Source organism: Gorilla gorilla, chromosome 8, assembly GCF_029281585.2.
Source record: "Gorilla gorilla gorilla isolate KB3781 chromosome 8, NHGRI_mGorGor1-v2.1_pri, whole genome shotgun sequence".
NCBI lineage: Eukaryota > Metazoa > Chordata > Mammalia > Primates > Hominidae > Gorilla > Gorilla gorilla.
In genome coordinates, this window is record NC_073232.2 from 43,929,283 (window position 1) to 43,950,308 (window position 21,026).

The window sequence follows — 21,026 nt, forward strand, 5'->3', positions numbered from 1 at the left end:
GAATAGCGAAAAGGCCATGGGGAGTTCTAGCTGTGTGGGGTGTGAACTTGTGTCCTGCAAATACAAATTTCTCGTATTCTTTCTCTTAGAAATCCCTTCCCTGCGACATATGCAAAGACGTTGTCACCGCAGCTGGTGATATGCTGAAGGACAATGCCACTGAGGTGAGCGGCTGTGAGTGGGGATGGTGCTTGAGCCACGGGCACGTGCACTGGTTCCTAAGAGAGCTGTGATTGCGGGTGTCTAAAGAGGAATGGTGTAGGCCTGAGGGTGGCAAATGTCTTCCACAGAGGACCAAGGAGAAAAGATTTTAGGGTATATGAGCCGTATACTGTCCCTGTCACACAGTCTCTTTTTAAAAATGTAAAAAGAATGTAAACACCATTCTTTGAGTTCTGGGTTGTACAAAAATAAGCTGAAGGGCCTACTTTGCTGGCCCCGGGACTAAATGCCCAAAGTTAATTGAGATGTTATATTGCGTGCCACTAATACCTAGGTCCATTTTGGCCATCTCTGCTTAGAATTCCCTGTGCCTGCGAGACTGCAGGTCCAGGGATTTTCATTTTGAATGCTCATGTCTGCTTTTGCCTGATTGACCTAATAGAGCCATAGGTAACATGGCCAAGTCCTTTTCCCTGAGGGCTGGCTGTTTTCCAGGCTTGGTTTTTCTGGGAGCTATTGAGGGCCTCTTGCCTTCAGCCCATTTATTTCCAGGGAGGAAAGCCTATCGTGATTCTGACCCTGGTGTCCTCTCGTAGGAGGAGATCCTTGTTTACTTGGAGAAGACCTGTGACTGGCTTCCGAAACCGAACATGTCTGCTTCGTGCAAGGAGATAGTGGACTCCTACCTCCCTGTCATCCTGGACATCATTAAAGGAGAAATGGTAAGTGATGGGGAATAGGCTTTTCCTTGAAGGTGCTTCTGGGGCCCAGGAGAGGCAGTGGCCCAGAGTAGACTGATTAAAATGGAAAGTCTGTTCTTAGCTCTGGAATTCCTCAACAGCATTTTGCTACAATTTGACATCCAGAATAGCTCCTTTGGCACAGCAGGCCACTCTGTATGTAACTTGCCCTGGGGTTAGCGAGGGTGGGGCTGCTGGGGACTGGTCGGACTGCTGAAGGAATGTAAACCGGCATAACCTTCAGAGATGTGAGTTGGATACATCATGTCCAATCTTTAACTGACCCCTTTGAGCAAGCACAAAACCTCACTTCTGTGAATTTATTTCTGTGAACTTATAATTAAGGAATAATTTAGGGAATGTATTGGGGTCTTTCATTCATCAAGTATGTATTATGCACAGACACAAACCCTGTGTCACGGACTGGGTTTTTAGCAAAGAACACGGAGCTAGCTTTGTGGAATTTGGAAAGGCCTTGACAAAGAAGAGGTGTTTAAGTAACTGAAGAGGGCCAGTGGGGCAGGACTGTCCCAAGACAGGACCAAGGTTCTGGTGAGGAAGGCAGGGGTTGTGTCATACACAGCCTCCTAGGCCATCTTCAAGGATTGCAAGTGCAGCCTTGGAGTGTCATGATTGTAAGGGCATTTGTCAAAGGGTTTGGTCTAGGTCTAGGTCCCATTGAGGGAAGCTGCAAGTCGGGAAGCTGACAGGACCCTCAGGAGGTCATTGCTTTGTGAGTGAGATGTGATGTGGACAGTGGAAATGGCAGATGCAGATTCTCTTTTGGAGGATTAAATGGACTGGACTTGCTCATGAGGGGGATGTATAGGAGAGGAAGAGCTGTAAATATCTCCCTGGTTTCTGAGAAGATGAAGGTGGAGTTATTTGCTAAAATGGAGCTAGTTGGGCAGGATAGAATGAGGGGTAAGTTTGAGATGTCTGCAGGGTGGGCATGATTACAGAAGTTAAACACTTGGGAGCCATCAGCATATGGAAGGTGTTGAAAGCCATCGTGTTAGCTCATTTTGTGGGGAAGTGACTTAGAATTGCTGACTCTTCTCCTCCAGCAAGAAGCTCCTATTCCTTTATTTATTTATTTATTTATTTATTTATTTATTTATTTGAGACTGAGTCTCACTCTGTCGCCCAGCCTGGAGTGCAATGGCGCGATCTTGGCTGACAGCACCTCTGCCTTCCGGGTTCAAGTGATTCTCCCATCTCAGCCTCCCAAGTAGCTGGGATCACAGGCACCCACCATCATGCCCGGCTAATTTTTGTATTTTTGTAGAGATGGGGTTTTACCACATTGGCCAGGGTGGTCTTGAACTCCTGACCTCAGGCCATCCGCCCGCCTCGGCCTCACAAAGTGCTGGGATTACAGGTGTGAGCCACTGCGCCTGGCCTCCTATTCCTTTAAAGAAGAGCTGAGGGGAAAGAGGTAACATTTAGGAAGCCTATATTAGTCCGTTTTCATGCTACTAATAAAGACATACCTGAGACTGGGTAATTTATAAAAAAAGAAAAAAAGGTTTAATGGACTCACAGTTCCACATGGCTGGGGGGGCCTCAAAATCATGGTGGAAGGTGAAGGAGGAGCAAAGCCACATCTTACATGGCAGCAGGCAAGAGAGCATGTGCAGGGGAACTGCCCTTTATAAAACCATCAGATCATGAGACTTACTATCACTAAACAGCATGGGAAAACCCGCCCCCGTGATTCAGTTACCTCCCACTGGGTCCCTCCCATGACACTTGGGGACTATGGGAGCTACAGTTCAAGATGAGATTTGGGTGGGGACACAGCCAAACTGCATCATTGCCTAATAGGAGAATCGAGGAAGCTTAGGGGCCGCTGTGTGGTTAGGCACTCAGATTGGGTAATTTTGTCATTCTTGGTATGCTGAGCAGTTTGAATTTAGACAACAGGTTTGTGTTTCTTTTAAGGGATTTAAAGAGAGGGACTAATTCAGAGGCACTAGATGGCCTGTCTTCTTTTCCCCTGGGGAGAGGATTTTCAGCAGGACTTCTTTCCATCCCACCAGAGCCGTCCTGGGGAGGTGTGCTCTGCTCTCAACCTCTGCGAGTCTCTCCAGAAGCACCTGGCAGAGCTGAATCACCAGAAGCAGCTGGAGTCCAATAAGATCCCAGAGCTGGACATGACTGAGGTGGTGGCCCCCTTCATGGCCAACATCCCTCTCCTCCTCTACCCTCAGGACGGCCCCCGCAGCAAGCCCCAGCCAAAGGTAAGACAACGGGCTGGCCACTGAGGACCCATTTTTGGTTGCACTGGAGATGAGAGACCAAAGGGGCAGAGAGGGCACGTGTGGTTCTTAAACTGGGGCTTATCCCTGTGCGTGACTCTGCAGTCACATGAGCCAGCCTTTAAATGGTTGTACCATGAAGTTTCTAAAGAATGGGATATTTAAAATATGCAAAGATTAATCCCCTTTAAAAAAATTTACTTCTTTTATTTTTGAGACAGGGTCTCGTTCTGTCACCCAAGCTGGAGTGCAGTGGTGTGATCATGGTTCACTGCAGCCTCAACCTCTGAGGCTTAAGTGATCCTCCCACCTTAGCCTCCTGAGTAGCTGGGAGTACAAATGCACGCCACCACACCTGGCTAATTTTTGTATTTTTTGTTTTGCCATGTTGCTCAGACTGGTCTCAAACTCCTGGGTTCAAGCGATCTGCCTGCCTCGGCTTCCCAAAGTGCTGGGATTACAGGTGTGAGCCACTGTGCCTGGCCAACCTTTTTATTTATACTAAACCCCCTTTTTATACCATACTGTTAACTATAATGAACACTTAATTGATTTTAAGCCTATCAGTAATTTGAGAGCCTGTAAAGCATCTTAGGAACTGGTCAGTAAGTGCCCCCTAATGCTGCAGCCCTGAGTATATAAGGACGTTTTCCTAGGAATTTGAGTCCTCTTAAGTTGCAAACCTAACTGCCTCTTCTGTAGGATAATGGGGACGTTTGCCAGGACTGCATTCAGATGGTGACTGACATCCAGACTGCTGTACGGACCAACTCCACCTTTGTCCAGGCCTTGGTGGAACATGTCAAGGAGGAGTGTGACCGCCTGGGCCCTGGCATGGCCGACATAGTGAGCCTTGTGTCCTTGTGCATTGGGGATGTTCTGGGCCTGGGAGTTGGGCTGTGGAGGCTGGAGTAGGGCGTTCAGACAACATGCTTCTCTTTTTTCCCAGAAAGCAGCTTGAATAGGTAGTGCAGACTTGAATCTATTTTGGTTAATGGCATCTGGATATGTAACAAAACTGGGAACAAAAAGTAGGAGACTGTTTCTGGGAAGATTCTGTTTCCTGCCAGGCACGCTGTGTATTAGGAACACTGTAGAAATACTTTTTGCCCCCCGTTTTTTTTTTTTTTTTTGAGACTGAGTGTTGCTCTGTTGCCCAGGCTGGAGTGCAGTGGCGTGATCTCAGCTCACTGCAACCTCTACCTCATGGGTTCCAGCGATTCTCCTGCCTTAGCCTCCCGAGTAGCTGGGATTACAGGTGTGTGCAATCACGCCCAGCTAATTTTTGTATTTTTAGTAGAGATGGGGTTTCACCGTGTTTGCCAGGCTGGTCTCAAACTCCTGATCTCAAGTGATCCGCCCGCTTCAGCCTCCCAAAGTGCTAGGATTACAGGCGTGAGCCTCTGCGCCCGGCCTTTACCCCATTTTTTTCTTTTCTTTTCTTTTTTTTTTTTCTTTTTTGAGACGGAGTCTCGCTCTGTCGCCCAGGCTGAAATGCAGTGGCGCGATCTCGGCTCACTGCAAGCTCCACCTCCCAGGTTCACGCCATTCTCCTGCCTCAGCCTCCTGAGTAGCTGGGACTACAAGTGCCCGCCACCATGCCCGGCTAATTTTTTTTGTATTTTTTAGTGGAGATGGGGTTTCACTGTGTTAGCCAGGATGGTCTCGATCTCCTGACCTCATGATCCGCCTGCCTCGGCCTCCCAAAGTGCTGGGATTACAGGCGTGAGCCACCGCGCCGGGCCATTTACCCCATTTTTGAAAGCTTGGCTAATGTATGTGACACTGAGAATTCCAGCTGTGCTCCTGCAGCAAGCATGGTCGCTGACCATGGTTCACCTGGAAGCCTCCCTTAGTCCTGTGGGCTCAGAAACTCATTTTCTTGGCTCCTTACTTAGATGGTTTCATTCTGGGACCCTATTCCGAGATTATTAATCACACTCAGGTGGATGTGTAAAACCAAAATGCCATTTTTAGTACCTGACAACTGAAGAAACCTGCTAGACTGGCAGCTGAGAAGCTGGTTGTAATCACTCTGTCCTTTGGGATCTAGCGAGGCTTTTTGGGTGGAGTGGCCGGCTCTAGGAGATGAGGCCTTCTCCATTTTTTTTTTTTTTCTTGAGACAGGGTTTAGCTCTGTCACCCAGGCTGAAGTGCGGTGGCACAATCATAGCTCACTGCAGCCTTTACCTCCTGGGCTCAAACAATCCTGTTCTCAGCCTCCCAAGTAGCTGGGATTACAGGAGTGAGCCACCACGCCCAGCTGAGGGTTTCTCTCTGACTTTCCGTTAGGAATGTTAATCAGGTGAACATTCATTCATTTTGAAAGCCTAGGAATCCTGTAGCCTCATTTTAAGTGTCTTTGCATAACACCATTTAAACAGGTTTCCCAGTTGAACCCTCTCTGAGAGGCTGTATCATGTTACCTTTGGTCCTCTCTCTGTAGAAGCTCCCCAAATACAAGGGGCAATTCTGTGGAGTCTACTGGAAGTATCTAGATTGTCTGAAAATAAGCAGTTAAAAATCATTATAACTTGACTCTACTGGATTTAAGCTTTATAATGCCATCTGAGATTGTGTAAATGGCTTTGAAAGGTAAGCTCCAGTTCCTAAGCAGTGTATCTCCTAGCTGCCTTCTCTCCCAATTGCCACCGAATAGTTGCTGTATGATCCTGGGGCACGTGAGGTTATAAGATAAAGGAGACAGGAGGGTGGAATCTTTAAGGTCCCTTAAGAAACATTTTCAAAACGTCTTTTGCACACATTTCCTATAAATGATAGAGTAACCAAATTGTCATTTTCATCTTATTAAAGCTGGCCCAGAGCAGACATTTATAAAATTCTACTTTAGAAACTTGCTTGATAGTCACCAGTTGACACTGTTGGAAATGCTGGGGGGTTTTTGTTGGTTGGGTTTTGGTGCATTGTTGCAGTGATTTGTTTAGCAATCTGTTTCTCTCTCCTCAGTGCAAGAACTATATCAGCCAGTATTCTGAAATTGCTATCCAGATGATGATGCACATGGTAGGTGGCACGGAGGCCCCTTGTTAGCATTTTTCTTTGTTTTTCAGGTTTCGTCATTTCTAGGAATTTTAAAAATTATATGGTTTAGTTTCCCTTTTTTACCTTAGAGTGCTGAATTGGGCTAAATCGACCCCTCTGGCTAGGAGACTCTCCACTTGCAATCTCAGTACCTCCCCTGTTACAGGAGAGGCTGAAGCATCTTGATCCCAGGACTGCCCTGGTGGCTTCCTGGCAATTTGTTTGCCTCTGCCTGTTCAGGCCGGCCATCAGGTTTTAGGTCTGGCTTTAACCCTGGGATCTGTAGAAGTCAAGTGCTCTCTAAGCCAGGCCTGAGAATGGCTGTGTTGCCACCTGAGTCGGGGGAATACTGCCTCCCAGAGTTTGTCCCGTACATGGCAGCAGTGTCCGCTGAAGCTGCTGCTTGAGCTGGTAACTCCTGAGCTGGCTTTGGATGCATTCAGGTGGCAGGGGGCATTCCTTCATTAGAATCAAGAATACCCATTCAGGAAATGAGCTCGCTAGTCCACGCAGAGCAGGGCGGCCTGCTCACGTTGGGAACAGGCACTGCCTCCTTAGATCTGATTGGCAGGGCTGAGTGGGTGGGGGGCACCTTTTCCCTGTCTGTCATGCTGACTTTCTGACTACTTGAGCTTGACATACCAGCGTTTGAGTTTGTTCTCTGATCCAGGGGTCAGCAAACTGGCCCATCATGTTTTGTACTTAAAGGGTATTTTTTTGGAACACAGCGACGCCTGTTTTGTGCTACAGCAGCACAGTTGAGTAGTTGCAGCCAGATCTTATGGCCAAGGAGCCTGAAAGATTGACTCTCTGACCTGCTGTAACCACTCAAGCAAGCCGAGGAGGAGTAATTTACTTGGGATTATTACTCATACCCTACCATGTTCTAAAAACAGTTAAAAGGCAGCTTACAGAGACATGCACCTGAAGTAGGTAAAGATAAGCATTGACGGGATTTAATCTCGTGAAGTACTTCCTTATAGCTAACTTAAAATATTTTTCTCATTATAAGAGTTATACTGTGTAGAAATGTGTTGAAAGTATGGACAATACTTCCCACATAAAAATCATTTGGAGTTTCAGAATATATCAGCGGGGTCATATATACTACCTTGTACTTTGTAGTTTGCATTTTTTGCCTAAAAATATGTTGGCCATTGAATATTCTTGTACAAATGACTAAATGCTTGCAGAATAATCACCTGTGTACATAGAAGAGAATTTACATAATCGGTCCCCGGTGGCCGGATGTATCTAGGTTGTTTTCAGGTTTGCCTTTGGGAAGATGAATATCCTTATAGCCAAATGCATACATATATGCATATCCCTGCCTTTCCCCTTATTATAGAGAACTAAAGCTGGAGCTGCTGAATGGAAGCATGAGGCTTTGGATACATTGTTAAATTGGCCTTCCAGGCTGCCATTTGGCCACCTGCAGTAGATTGCCCTAGGATCCCTTACCCCTCAGGGATCCCTTACCCCCCTTACTTGGGCAGCCCTGTGTCTTGTTCCGTGGTGCTGCTGGTCACTAACCTGTGGGAAAGCCTTGTGGGCCCGGGGCCAGTGTGGGCTCCTGAGTATGGAGACCCTTCATCAAGCATTTTCTGGGGCTCTTGCTACACAGTGTTTTGAGTGTGATTTAGTGTGTAAGACCTGGAGATGGTGCACACAGAGCAGGACAGCCCCCAAATGGTCTATCCCTGCAGGGCCAGGAAAGCTTTCAGGGCCCCCTTGTCCGCAAGATAGCAGGAACAAGGTAGGTTGCTAAGATCTGACTGCAAGAGCATTTCCCCTGAACCTCTTGGGACATCCTTACACCTGGTTAACTGCTTGATTGTTGTTTTAATTTTTCTTAACTGTTGTGTCCTTTCCTTTCTCTTATTTTCACCTCCGATTTCCTGTTTTTTTGTTCAACAGCAGGATCAGGTATGTGTCGGGGAATCTGCTTGCAGTAGTGGTCTGCTGCTTCCTCTAGTTACTTCGCTTTTTTTTTTTTTTTTGCGTATGGCATGATTAGCTCTGACAGATACAAGGAATGGTTACGAGAGGCAGGGTCCCTCTCTATTAATAGGCTGGGGAGGGCTTCTGCATCTCTCCCCTGTAATTCAGCCCTTGAGGTGTTGGAGGTCTCATCTCCCCTTCGGGGTCCAGAAAAATGAAGCCAGCAGAGCCTTGTGCTCTGGTCACAATCCACATACAGCATACGTACATGCAGGCCACCAGTGTGACAATGGGGAACCATGGGTGGCCCAGGAGGTGCCTCAGCCTCCTTCAACGTAGGCCAGTTAGGAAGTCCAGTGTAGGTCTGGCTTCCCCAGGGCACCTTGTGTCTGTCACAACGCAAGTAGGCATTGCATGTCTTTAGTGCTGTTTTTCATAAACACAGAAATGCTTCTGCTGCATGAGCAAACATTTGCAGACAGCCAGCAGACTGTTCCTGGCTGTTGGATCCAGAGAATTGGAAACAATCTCTTGATTGTGGCTTCTGCCCCTCTGGGTAACAGGGTCCTTTGGGATCTAGAGCCACATCAGATGGCATGCTACAAGAACCAAATGCCCAGTCCATACTTGCTCTGAGCCAGTGTCCTTCGGGGCCGTCCTGAACACTGCCACCTCTGAGCGTTGGCATCCATCTGCTAGGATTAGCATTGGAGCTTTTTTTGAAGGTATTTTGAAGTCTAATGGGAGAGGACTTTGGTTGAAATACCTGAATTTTTACCTAGGCCTCCTCAAGGAGTTGGAACAAAGCTGATCGAGGCAGAAGCAGCCCTATACCTCCTGAATATTGGCATCTTTTTTTTTTCTAAAAAGCTTGCTGTATCTTCAGCTGCGTTCGTATTATTTATTTATTTATTTATTTTTCATTCTTAAGGTGTGGCAGAGACAGGGTATTTGGGATATACTTTTCAGACTCCCCCGGTCTTATTAATTCTCGAGCCTTCTTGATATTAAAACAAGATGAGCCATAGTCATGGTCTAGCTCTTTTCCCTTAACAGGTCCTGTTTTTAGCACTTTTGTTCCTGCTGCTTTAGGGTTTGGTGCTGGAAGGCAAATGCACTCAGGCTCAGAGCTAGTTGCTGGTTGCATTTATTTCCACGATATACAGAGTCTATACACTTGTCTCACTCTTGGCCATCAGAGTGTCATGGTCAGGATGTCTAGACTATCTAGTGCTCTGTGTTTGGTGTCTAAATGGTGAAAGGGGATCAATCTGGAGACCTTGTGGCTTAAAATGATTCATCCATTTGGCGGGTTGGGTTTTCATGTGCACTGTGTGCAGCTTGAACATAGAATGTGGTTTTTTAAAAAGCCAGCATTTCCCCTTAATGCATCATTTTAAATGGTCCTGCCGCTGAAAAATCTGGTGTGGTTTTATTTCTAACACATTTGGCTTTCTGTTAGTTTATGGGCATGGTAGTTCCCCCTCTAGAAAAAAACATAGCTTAGTTCCTACCTAGAGTGACCTGAAAAGACACATTCTAGAGCAGAGCAGGTGTCCTTGGAGATGTGGAAGGTGCTGGGGAGTCTCCCTCGTGGTGGCCCTGGATGGAGACTCTGTTCGATGTCCCTTAGGAGCTTTGTGTGGTCTCCTCCCCGAGATGTAACTGGCACATATGCACTGCTTCAGACACGAGCTTTAACATGGAAACTGGAATCTGCCCCGTTGTGGGAGGGGGAGAGGGAGGCAGCCTTGACCTGGGCCCAGGGTGCTGTCCAGCTCCCTGTCCTCTGGCTGGATTGGGACTGAGGAGCAGTGGGCGTAGGCTTGCTGCTGACTGGTTGTTCTGTGCTCTCTTCAGCAACCCAAGGAGATCTGTGCGCTGGTTGGGTTCTGTGATGAGGTGAAAGAGATGCCCATGCAGACTCTGGTCCCCGCCAAAGTGGCCTCCAAGAATGTCATCCCTGCCCTGGAACTGGTGGAGCCCATTAAGGTACCTGGTGTCACTTTGTGTCCTGGTCAGGGCTGTGCAATGCCACACTACTCCCTGCTGTGTCACATCACATCTTACGAGTCATTTGTTTCTTTCGGTTCCCTGCCTGGCTCCTAAAGGTCTTTGAGTTTGTGATCACTGGTTTATCCTATCCCCTATACTAATGCAGCCCCTGACCCTGAGTTCTTTTGAAAACATTTTATTTCCTTGGTTGTAAACCCTAATGGTCGTGGGATCATTAGCCTGTGTATTTTCAGCATGCCATTCAAAGGTGACTTTGCAGTGCCTGGCTCCAGCCTCACCTTCTCACATGCACTGTCTGGGTCCTTCCCCATCCTGTGGCCCTGACAGACTGGATGTTCCCAGCACACCCCTCAGAGTGTACGGAAGCCTCACTGGGCCTGCAGCCTGTATACTAAGTACATGTGGGTGTCTATTTTATTTAACTCAAACACCTCACTTGGTGAAGATTAGACTACTTCATCCCATAATGCATTTGTATTTGGCATTTATTATGGGTCAGGCAGCATGTTAGGGGCTGTGGTGAACAGATGATGTCATTGTGCCCGTGGGGCTTACATTCTAGTTCTTCAAGGACTGGGCTGTGTGATGCCTTAACACGTGGCACATGTACACGCTTCTTGTTCTAGAACATCCCACGGCACTTGACTGCCAGCTGTTGGTCTCTCTCTGCTGTCTCCTCTCTGCATGTGCAGAGTGTGTGACCCAGGGGCCAGGCCGAAGTGTCAGCTGGAATCCAGGAAGCACTGCTTCTTGCCTTCCTCTCCACGGGGTGCTCCTCAGCTCCAGCCTGCTGACCAAAGTGACGGCCAGAGAAAGTGAAGAGTTATAGCTCGCACTCCAACCACATGTGACTACTTAAATTTTAATGAAATACCATGGAGCAAAATTAAAAATTCAGCCCCTTGGCTACACCAGCCACATTGCAGGTGCTCAGTGCACAGGTAGCTGGAGCTTATAGTGGACAGCAGAGATAGAGAACATTTCCATTGCCACAGAACATCCTCTGCAACAGTATTGCCTTATTAAAGGTGGGTTCCAGAAGAGCATTCTCAAGTGCTAATGAGACATGGGAGACACACGAGCAGACCTGAAGTGTGTTCAACATTCTGTCTTCTAGATAGTGGACCGATAGTGAGCCCCTCACTTTGCTTTTGGTCCTTCATCCTCCTCCCCAAAATGAACCCTGAATGATGAAATGATTGTAACCGAACACATCATCAGGACAGCTCTTTGGGGTGGGGAAGGGACTTTCTGTCTCCTGAACTGTGAATTCCTGGGTTTTGTTTTGGTGGGGTTAGGGGGAGGTGGTGGTGGTAGAGGATTGGGGAAGGGGGTGAATATAAAAATAGGGAATTAACTTGGATATTAGAAGCCACAAGTCATTTGGAATTCAGGAGGCAGTGGCCCTTGATGTGCTAACCCACCCTCGTCTCTGTATCCCCTTTCCTTTAGGGGAGCAAGACCAAGGGCTGTGAGTCCCAGCACTGAAAGTACTCTCCTTCTACTCTTTCCACAGAAGCACGAGGTCCCAGCAAAGTCTGATGTTTACTGTGAGGTGTGTGAATTCCTGGTGAAGGAGGTGACCAAGCTGATTGACAACAACAAGACTGAGGTATGCTGTCCTCCTGGCAGAGGGAGGGCCTCTCCTGCCCCCCGAGCCTGAATGTCCCAGTGGGAAAGTCCCACAGGAGAGAGGGCTTGGCCCAGCCTTGACATGTGTACAGCCATGTCCCCATCTCGTGGAAGGCAATCCTCACCAGTGGGACCTCTAGGCTGGCGGGGGTCGGGGGAGGTGGACACCATTGCCCTGCTTTGTAGTTTGGTAGTTTTCTGGGGGTGGAAACGGCACCCACCATTGACTCATTTCCTGGCCATGTTAGTATTTTCAGAATCTCCCCCAACCCTTGTCCAGCCTCCCGTCTTCTCACACGATCCTCTCGTGTGTTCCAGAAAGAAATACTCGACGCTTTTGACAAAATGTGCTCGAAGCTGCCGAAGTCCCTGTCGGAAGAGTGCCAGGAGGTGGTGGACACGTACGGCAGCTCCATCCTGTCCATCCTGCTGGAGGAGGTCAGCCCTGAGCTGGTGTGCAGCATGCTGCACCTCTGCTCTGGCACACGGCTGCCTGCACTGACCGGTGAGCGCTGGGTGTGGTGCGGGAGAGGATGGTGCCCCTCTTGGGTCTGGGAGGGCCCTGCCAGCGTTGAGCCTGCTGCCCTCTTATGTAGTTCACGTGACTCAGCCAAAGGACGGTGGCTTCTGCGAAGTGTGCAAGAAGCTGGTGGGTTATTTGGATCGCAACCTGGAGAAAAACAGCACCAAGCAGGAGATCCTGGCTGCTCTTGAGAAAGGCTGCAGCTTCCTGCCAGACCCTTACCAGAAGCAGGTACGCCCCGGGCTGGGCTGCGGTAGGCCAGCATGGTAGAACCTGATGAAGTATGCCAAGGCTGGGGTACATTTTGATGGAAAACCAGCTGTTTCTGCCTCCGGGCATGGAGTCCAATGAAGTTTTACTTGGAGGTGATTTGTTGGCTTAAGATGAGCCACTGGGGGAAGCAACCTGAAGTAGAGAGGCCAAATGTAGATAGGGTGTCTGGAAAGGGAGGCCCCAGGACCCAGTGGGCTGGGAATGCCAGGAGCTCTCAGGGAAGAGTGTATCCAGGGCCTGCCTGGCCTTTTGTGCCCCACTGTGCTCGGACATCCCCAGAGCTGGACCTGTGTCCCCGCTTTCCTTTACAGTGTGATCAGTTTGTGGCAGAGTATGAGCCCGTGCTGATCGAGATCCTGGTGGAGGTGATGGATCCTTCCTTCGTGTGCTTGGTGAGCCTCACTGGGTGGTGTGGGTCCTCTCGGGCAGCTGTAACTTGGGGGGGCTGCAGAGACCCGGAAGGGTTGCTCTGCGACTTGGCCGTGGGGTGGAGTCTCTGGGTTCTGCTGTGGGAGAGCCAAGAAGGTAGGGAGCCAGCCCCCCAAGCCCCATTGCTTTCCTCAGCAACCCTGATGTTCTGAAAGAGCGTGGTGGAGCTGTGATCCTAGCTCCTTCTGGAAACTGTTTTCTTAGTTTTGAAAGCGATACGTCGGGCAGTTCTCATTCTCCCCCTTTCTTTTTTCCTTTTCTCACCATATAGAAGATTGGAGCCTGCCCCTCGGCCCATAAGCCCTTGTTGGGAACTGAGAAGTGTGTATGGGGCCCAAGCTACTGGTGCCAGAACAGAGAGACAGCAGCCCAGTGCAATGTGAGTAGCTCAGCAGACAGTGTCACCAGCCTGTCTTGCCGTGGGGTAGCCTGTGTGAGAATCCTGCTTTAATGGGAACCCAGTGATCAACTCTCCACCCTGCTTTTATGTTATCAGAAAGCTGAGGCCCAGAGAGGTGGTTAGGCTTACTCATGGTCCCCCAGAAAAGACAGGGTGAACTACACTCTTGCAGTGAAGGGTGGGGTGGAATTTTTTTTTTTTTTTTTTTAGTATTTTTTTTGCTTCTGCTTTGTTGCTTTTGTCTTCATTTCCCTTGTGACAGTGTCAGACTTGTACAAGGTCACTCCAGGGATTGCACAAGGTCTGTGGGATTCATTGCCCAGAGCTTTGCCCAGGTCCTGTCCCCCGGGAACATGTTTGCCCTTGCTGAAGCCGGGCCCAGGTCCTCACTCAAGGCCCTGAGAGCTGGCACCTGCCCAGCAGCCCTAGGGCACTGTGGCTCTGGCCTGGCCTGGCAGCCACCAGTTGGGTGACTTGTGCTGCTACCCTGGGTGGGGATGTTTGGTTCGGTCCCTGTTACTTAATGTTGCTTTGTGCAACTTTTCCTTCCTCACCGGGCTTCCCTGTGACCATGTCAGTGGCGGTTGTGTCATTTCGGACCACTGCAGGGAGGGGCAGGGGGCCCCCATTCTGGCCATGTCCAGCTCTTTCCTCCAGCTAGGCTCCAGCCTATCTCCACCGCCAGCCCCACCCCACAGCTGGTTCTGCTGCTGTCCTGGGGAAATGTGGGCCCGCTTCTCAAGGCCCGAGCTGGTGTGTAGCCTAACTCAGGCAAGGAGGTTCTGCCTGGGAGTTAGTGTGCAGGCTGCTAGCAGGACGCTGGGTGCCGGGTGCAGGTAGATGAAGCCCTGAGCCCTGCCTGCATGGGTACTCATCTGCAAGCTGCTGCAGGCATCTGCTGCTCTGGACTTGTGCCTTAGAAGTTCCCAAAACTCTGATGGCCACGTGTTCCCTGTTTTTAAGTGAGATCCTGTCCTGGGTCTTCAGCATCTGGTGCCATCCAGCTGACCTAGGACAAGAGAACAGGTCCTGTTTTGGGGTGATATCTGATACATTGATGGGCTGGGAACGGAGTTTTTCATCCAAAGACTAAACTCAGCTTCCTCTCTCCTACCAGGCTGTCGAGCATTGCAAACGCCATGTGTGGAACTAGGAGGAGGAATATTCCATCTTGGCAGAAACCACAGCATTCGTTTTTTTCTACTTGTGTGTCTGGGGGAATGAACGCACAGATCTATTTGACTTTGTTATAAAAATAGGGCTCCCCCACCTCCCCCATTTCTGTGTCCTTTATTGTAGCATTGTTGTCTGCAAGGGAGCCCCTAGCCCCTGGCAGACATAGCTGCTTCAGTGCCCCTTTTCTCTCTGCTAGATGGATGTTGATGCACTGGAGGTCTTTTAGCCTGCCCTTGCATGGCGCCTGCTGGAGGAGGAGAGAGCTCTGCTGGCATGAGCCACAGCTTCTTGACTGGAGGCCATCAACCCTCTTGGTTGAGGCCTTGTTCTGAGCCCTGACGTGTGCTTGGGCACTGGTGGGCCTGGGCTTCTGAGGTGGCCTCCTGCCCTGATCAGGGACCCTCCCCCCTTTCCTGGGCCTCTCAGCTGAACAAAGCAGCAAAACAAAGGCAGTTTTACATGAAAGATTAGAAGCCTGGAATAATCAGGCTTTTTAAATGATGTAATTCCCACTGTAATAGCATAGGGATTTTGGAAGCAGCTGCTGCTGGCTTGGGACATCAGTGGGGCCAAGGGTTCTCTGTCCCTGGTTCAACTGTAATTTGGCTTTCCCGTGTCTTTCCTGGTGATGCCTTGTTTGGGGTTCTGTGGGTTTGGGTGGGAAGGGGGCCATCTGCCTGAATGTAACCTGCTAGCTCTCCGAAGGCCCCGCGGGCCTGGCTTGTGTGAGCGTGTGGACAGTGGTGGCCGCGCTGTGCCTGCTCGTGTTGCCTATGTGTCCCTGGCTGCTGAGGCGCTGCTTCAGCCTGCACCCCTCCCCTGTCTCATAGATGCTCCTTTTGACCTTTTCAAATAAATATGGATGGCGAGCTCCTAGGCCTCTGGCTTCCTGGTAGAGGGCGGCATGCCGAGGGGTCTGCTGGGTGTGGATTGGATGCTGGGGTGTGGGGGTTGGAAGCTGTCTGTGGCCCACTTGGGCACCCACGCTTCTGTCCACTTCTGGTTGCCAGGAGACAGCAAGCAAAGCCAGCAGGACATGCAGTTGCTATTAAATGGATTTCGTGATTTTTGTTTTGCACTAAAGTTTCTGTGATTTAACAATAAAATTCTGTTAGCCAGATCTGGGCCTAATGTTTCTGTGACCCTTCAGCTGGAAGAGTTTGTTCCTCTCTGATGAGCTCTGAGCCTATGACACCTTTGGGGCCCAGCGCTCCCATGACCCATCTTGGCCAGAGAATGAAAGCAAAGTGGATAAAGGAAAATCCCACCTCGTCCTCCCCAAGACTCAGGGCCAGCAGTAGGTCAGGCGCACCTGAAGGTCAGCTCTGCCCTTCACCTGCCCCTGTCCCTGCTCCCTAGAGGCCAGAGTCAGAGCACGTTGCCAGTTCCTTGAGAGTTGCCTTGATTTTTAAACAAACCATTCCAGAAACTTGTAGTGAGTACCAGTTAAACAAAACCAAGGGGAAACTATTGAGGGAATAACTTAATTTAAAACAGGAACACACACAAACACTCCACATTCAAAACCCGAGGGAACGTCAGTCCCTTCTGTTTATAAGCTGGGCACATTTGGGAAGCCAGTGAAATGGAAATGGAGAGAATGCTTGTTCATTGACATTGACTTTCTTGTCCACGTGGGGATGCCATCTCCACCTGGACGTCCAGCAGGGATGTGGCGGAAATGTAGCGGGACTTGGACTGGAGTCAGCGGTGTCCGGCCAGCAGGGGATGTCTGCACTGGGCCTCCCTTGCGCCTGCTTAGCCGGAGGGGATGGTGCTTGCAGGGTGGAGCCGGGAGGGAGGAGGGCCTGTTTGGCCTCTTTCAGCTCAGCCTGAGCCAAGCTGGTCCCCAGACTCCTGGGCCCCAGTGACCCTCCTTACCTTGTCCTTAGATGCTTAACATTTTTGTTTGGTTTTCTTATAAAAATAACATCTTACGAAGGTAGAGGTCAGATGCTGAATGAGCGTCTGGCAAAAGTGGGATCTGAGCAGCTGATGCGGGCTGCCAGGGCCAAGCCAAGGTTGTCCCCCAGGCCTGGCCTTGGAGGGACCCCCTCCGACCGGCCCTGTCCCTGCTCTTGCTCCCTGGGAGGGGACGGTGGATGGGTGCTGCTCACACCCACGAGGCTTCCCTGTCTAGTCACAGCTCTGTGATCTCCAGGGGGGTCTCCATGATCACGTCGCGAAGTTTGTGCAGGGGTGTGGATTTGGCGGATTCTGTGCGGGCGTTGCGCTCGAAGGCAGTGGCCTCGGCAGCGGTCAGCGTCTCCAGCGAGCGGCCCAGGCCCTTCTGGTCTTCCTCGGGCAGGCTGTTGAGGTCGGTGGCCAGCAGCGTGCCCGTGCTGCCGTGCACCACATGGATCCCATCAGGCCCCTTGAGCTCCACTGGTGGCTTGTGGCGGAAGCGCAGGCTACCCTGCCCTGGGCTGTGGTCTCCTGGCTCCTCGTCCAGCTCAGTCTGGATCAGCTGCAAGAGGCCGGGACCCCCACATGCTCAGGGCCATGCCCAAGGGGTGGGCAGATGGATGGCCCCAGAGACCCACTGGCTATGTGGCTGAACCTTGGGCTCCTACTGCAGCAGGCCTGTCAGACTCTGTTTCTCAAACTGCCTGCAAAGGGGAATCATGAATGCTTAAGTTGCTGCAGATGGGGTCTTGGGAGGATTGGCTTCTTGTGAAAATCTGTGTGTGTGTGTGTGTATATCGGCTTCTTGTGAAAATGTGTGTGTGTGTGTGCGTGTGTGTGTGTAGACAGAGTCTCGCAGTGGTGCGATTTTGGCTCACTGCAATCTCCACCTCCTGACTTCAAGTGATTCTCCTGCCTCAGCCTCCCACGTAGGTGGGATTACAGGCACGCCATGTTGGCCAGGCTGGTCTGGAACTCCTGACCTCAGATGATCCACCAGCCTCGGCCTCCCAAAGTGCTGGGATTACAAGTGTGAGCCACTGCACCTGGCCTTTATTTATTTAGAGACAGGGTTTCTCTCTCTTGCCCAGGCTGGAATGCAGCAACGTAATCAGAGCTCAGTGCAGCCTCGGACTCCTGGGCTCAAGTGATCCTCCCATTTCAGTTTCCTGAGTAGCTGGGACTAAGGGTGTGTGCCACCACACCTGGCTGAGAATCTTTAATTTTATGTATTAACTTTGGTGCTCTATAAACATCCTGGGATGCAACTGTGGTATCTGGGTTTGTTGCCAAATTGGCCTCAAGCAGATCACCTCTAATTGTGTCCAGGCAGAAAGTATCAACAGGACAAGCTGCAGAGGATAAATAGGTGGGGTGGAGACTTGAAACTGGCACTGTTGTCCTCCTGTATGAGGCTATTCGACTAGCTTATTCCTGTTGAGAATATGGGCCCAGCTGGAAATTCGTTTTTAGGTAAAGCCTGACTTTTGTAAGTGTTGACATAATCATTACAGGCAAACATATGTAGGCCTATTTGACCCTGACGGCCAGTTTCTTTTCTTTCCTTTTTTTTTGAGAGAGAGTCTCACTCTGTCACCCAATGGAGTGCAGTGGCATGGTCTTGGTTCACTTCAACCTCCACCTCCTGGGTTCCAGCAATTCTCCTGCCTCAGCCTCCTGAGTAGCTGGGATTATAGGCGTCCGCCACCAGGCCCGGCTAATTTTTTGTATTTTTAGTACAGATGGGGTTTCGCCACGTTGGCCAGACTGGTCTCGAACTCCTGGCCTCAATTGATCCTCCCACCTCAGCCTCCCAAAGTGCTGGGACTACAGGTGTGAACCACCGCACCCAGCCGGGTTTCTTAAAGTGACATCACCCCCAAAGGTATGTTCTTGAGGTCTTCCTGTAATTGGAGAGACTGCCTTAGAGACTACCCCATTCCTGTGAAAGCCCCCAAGAGCCCAGAAAGCAGATCCTGCTGTCTGACTTCCTGGCCCCCACCCATTGCTGTCTTTGGTCCTGGCTGCAGAGCTCCAGAGACATAGAGAAGGACAGCAGGACAGCAAGAGACAGAGAGCATCCCCAGGCTGGGGCACAGCACTCAGCTCCCGGCCACCCAGCCGGCTACCTCAGAGATGGAGGAGTGGCAGGAGGAGGCTTTTTGCACCATCCGCTGTGCAAAGAGCTTTTTGAGCCGCAGGTAATCCTCCAGGACCACCTTCAGCAGCGAGCCCTGGGGGAGGGAAAGGGTTAACCCCCACCAAGGCCCTCCCCTGCCTGCCCTGCCCCTCGCCCACTCCCTCTGGGAGTAAGGGGTACACGGACATCTGATCCTGGTGATCCTAGGGCAGGGGATCAGCGGCAGAGCCTGGAGACAGTGGCCAGCCTGGACACAGGTGGACTCACTCCTGAGCCCTGCCCTTAAGGCCACCGCAGGCTGGAGTAGCCCCCCATCAGCCCTGGTGTTCTCGCCCCAGTGGAGGGTGGGTCTAGCTGAGCCTGGAGGTCTCTACCACCTTGTGTTCTCTGGAGTGGGTTCCAACCTCAGCCAAGGGACTGGGTGCAGAGCCTGCAGGGAGGGCTCACCTTGATTGGCCCCTCACGAATGATCTGGCCCAGCTTGGCAATGTTGTCATACTCCTGGATGGCAGCCCGCAGGTATCGGTCATCATCAGGCTTGACAGCTGCTGGCTCACGCCCAAAAGTTCCCTGGGGAGAGGGGACGTTAGCTGGAGCAGAGGCAGACCCCACACACATGTACAAGGGAGGGGGCCACCCCTTAAAGAACCCAGCTTCTTGGCCAGAGGTTGCAAAGACCCAGCCCCTCCACCCCTGCCCCTTGTGATGCCTGACCGCCTCTGGCTCACGTGGGTGCGCGTGGGGCTGTTCCACAGGTCGGCGATCTCACTCAGGTTCTCCGGTAGGTCATCCTCATGCTCCGCCTGGGCGGCCAGCTCCAGGTTCCGACAGAAGGGATCCAGCCACACAGGGTTGGCTCTGCAGTTGGGGAGGGAAAAGGGTGGGGAGGGAGGGAAGGCTCTAGTAGACAGGTGCCCTTCCAGCCTCACCCCACATCCCGCCCATTTCCCTGGCCATATAGTGCCTTTCACTGACTTGCGGTGTGAGGCCCTGGTGCCTGTGGTGCATGCTCCCACCATAGGATCCTGCTAGAACCAGGACTGCATGTCAGTCTGGATTGCCTTTGGTGCAGAGGCTTCACCCTGCACCCACTGCCCAAAGTCTGCATCCCCTGGAACTTGAGGCCCACTGGGGTGGAGAGCCCCTGTCAGCCACGTGGTTTCTGAGGGTGGAGGGAGGGTGAAGGGAGGGTGGCCTGCCCACCAGGGGGCACCCACAGCCTGGGTTTTGGCAGCCCCAGTGCTGGGAGACTGCAGCTCTCCCCAGCTGGGTCCTGGCAGGACTCCCCGCAGGGGACCGGGCAGGGCCAGTACCCCACTCACCCATCAAAGGAGTACTTGTTGGTGTTAGGCATGTCCATGATGTCGATGAAGCCACGATTCCCTGCAGGGAGAAGGGTTGGGGCATGGAGGGGAGGGGCATAGCCAGGGGTAGGGGTGGTGTTGGGGAGTGAGGGAGGATGGGGTGCGGGGCGTGGTCCTGGGCCCAGTGAAGGGCCTGAGCCAGGCTTGTGAGGCTCCGGTGGGCACTCCAGGCCCCCAACCCACTGCCTTCTCACCTGTGTCCCCACTATGGCCCTCACTTACCAGCTGAGCCAGCCACAATGGCCTTGAGCTTCCTCTTGTGTCTGGAGAGAAGCAGAGAGGGGCTGGTGAGGGGGGCCAAGCTGAAGTCTCAGGCCCTGCCTGCCTCGCGGCCATCCGGGAGCAGGTGGTCGGCCCCCTGATGGCAGGGGTGGGGGACACTCACACAGTCCTGTAGTACCAGTTCATGAGGACAAAGAGCATGGCGGCCAGGAACAGGAGGATAGCCAGGACGATGATCGCCATCTGCGGGAGCAGTACCAGGGTGAGCCCGGGCAGTGGGGAGGGCGGCTAGGGCTGTGGGGCAGGGTTGCCGGGTACCTGCAGGGCAGACATGTCATCCGGCAGCCGGACAGAGATGGCAGGCTGCACGTCCAGGACGTTGTAGTTCCGGAAAAGATTCCGTAGCTGCTCCTTGTTCTCATCGATCATCTGGATCACCCTGGGTGAGGGGCAGGGGTCTCAGCTCTCCTCCTCAGCCATTCCCCCACCAACGACGGTCTGCTCTGCTCCTGCCTCAAGCCCCCAAAGTTCATCAACCCCAAGCCTTGCAAGATTGAGGTCCACCGGCTGGGACAGCTTTGCGTTTTACAAGGTTCCTCGAACCTTCGTGTAGGATCCTGTTCCATCCTTACAGTGGATGGAATACTCCCTTTTGTTTTTTGTTTTTTTTTTTTTTGAGATGGAGTCTTGCTCCGTTGCCCAGGCTGGAGTGCAGTGTGGCATGATCTCAGCTCACTGCAAACTCCACCTGCCAGCTTCAAGCGATTCTCCTGCCTCAGCCTCCTGAGTAGCTGGGATTA

General features: G+C 51.4%; 2 protein-coding genes across 4 annotated transcripts in view; one reads left to right on the forward strand and one right to left on the reverse strand.

Annotated features, from left to right (window-relative positions):
• The window catches only part of PSAP (prosaposin), a 35,095-nt gene extending 19,380 nt beyond the window's left edge, over positions 1 to 15,715 (forward strand). Inside the window, exons 3-14 of one of the 2 annotated variants that reach the window (XM_019034537.4) lie at positions 90 to 164; positions 759 to 884; positions 2,945 to 3,145; positions 3,866 to 4,009; positions 6,131 to 6,187; positions 10,007 to 10,138; positions 11,679 to 11,774; positions 12,113 to 12,299; positions 12,391 to 12,548; positions 12,902 to 12,982; positions 13,291 to 13,398; positions 14,537 to 15,715. In XM_019034537.4, coding sequence (XP_018890082.4) covers positions 90 to 164; positions 759 to 884; positions 2,945 to 3,145; positions 3,866 to 4,009; positions 6,131 to 6,187; positions 10,007 to 10,138; positions 11,679 to 11,774; positions 12,113 to 12,299; positions 12,391 to 12,548; positions 12,902 to 12,982; positions 13,291 to 13,398; positions 14,537 to 14,572 — 1,401 coding nt within the window. In that variant the 3' untranslated portion in view covers positions 14,573 to 15,715. Of the gene's footprint in view, positions 1 to 89; positions 165 to 758; positions 885 to 2,944; positions 3,146 to 3,865; positions 4,010 to 6,130; positions 6,188 to 10,006; positions 10,139 to 11,678; positions 11,775 to 12,112; positions 12,300 to 12,390; positions 12,549 to 12,901; positions 12,983 to 13,290 lie in introns of both variants that reach the window. The other variant, XM_063709997.1, reaches the window with a different exon arrangement.
• A 399-nt stretch (positions 15,716 to 16,114) lies between these two features.
• CDH23 (cadherin related 23) overlaps positions 16,115 to 21,026 on the reverse strand; it is a 419,032-nt gene continuing 414,120 nt past the window's right edge. Inside the window, exons 62-69 of one of the 2 annotated variants that reach the window (XM_063709996.1) lie at positions 20,545 to 20,665; positions 20,390 to 20,469; positions 20,227 to 20,267; positions 19,963 to 20,023; positions 19,369 to 19,498; positions 19,088 to 19,210; positions 18,630 to 18,734; positions 16,115 to 17,062 (exon numbers count right to left, since the gene is read on the reverse strand). In XM_063709996.1, the coding sequence (XP_063566066.1) occupies positions 16,736 to 17,062; positions 18,630 to 18,734; positions 19,088 to 19,210; positions 19,369 to 19,498; positions 19,963 to 20,023; positions 20,227 to 20,267; positions 20,390 to 20,469; positions 20,545 to 20,665 (988 nt within the window). In that variant the 3' untranslated portion in view covers positions 16,115 to 16,735. The remainder of the gene's footprint in view (positions 17,063 to 18,629; positions 18,735 to 19,087; positions 19,211 to 19,368; positions 19,499 to 19,962; positions 20,024 to 20,226; positions 20,268 to 20,389; positions 20,470 to 20,544; positions 20,666 to 21,026) is intronic. The other variant, XM_031015737.3, reaches the window with a different exon arrangement.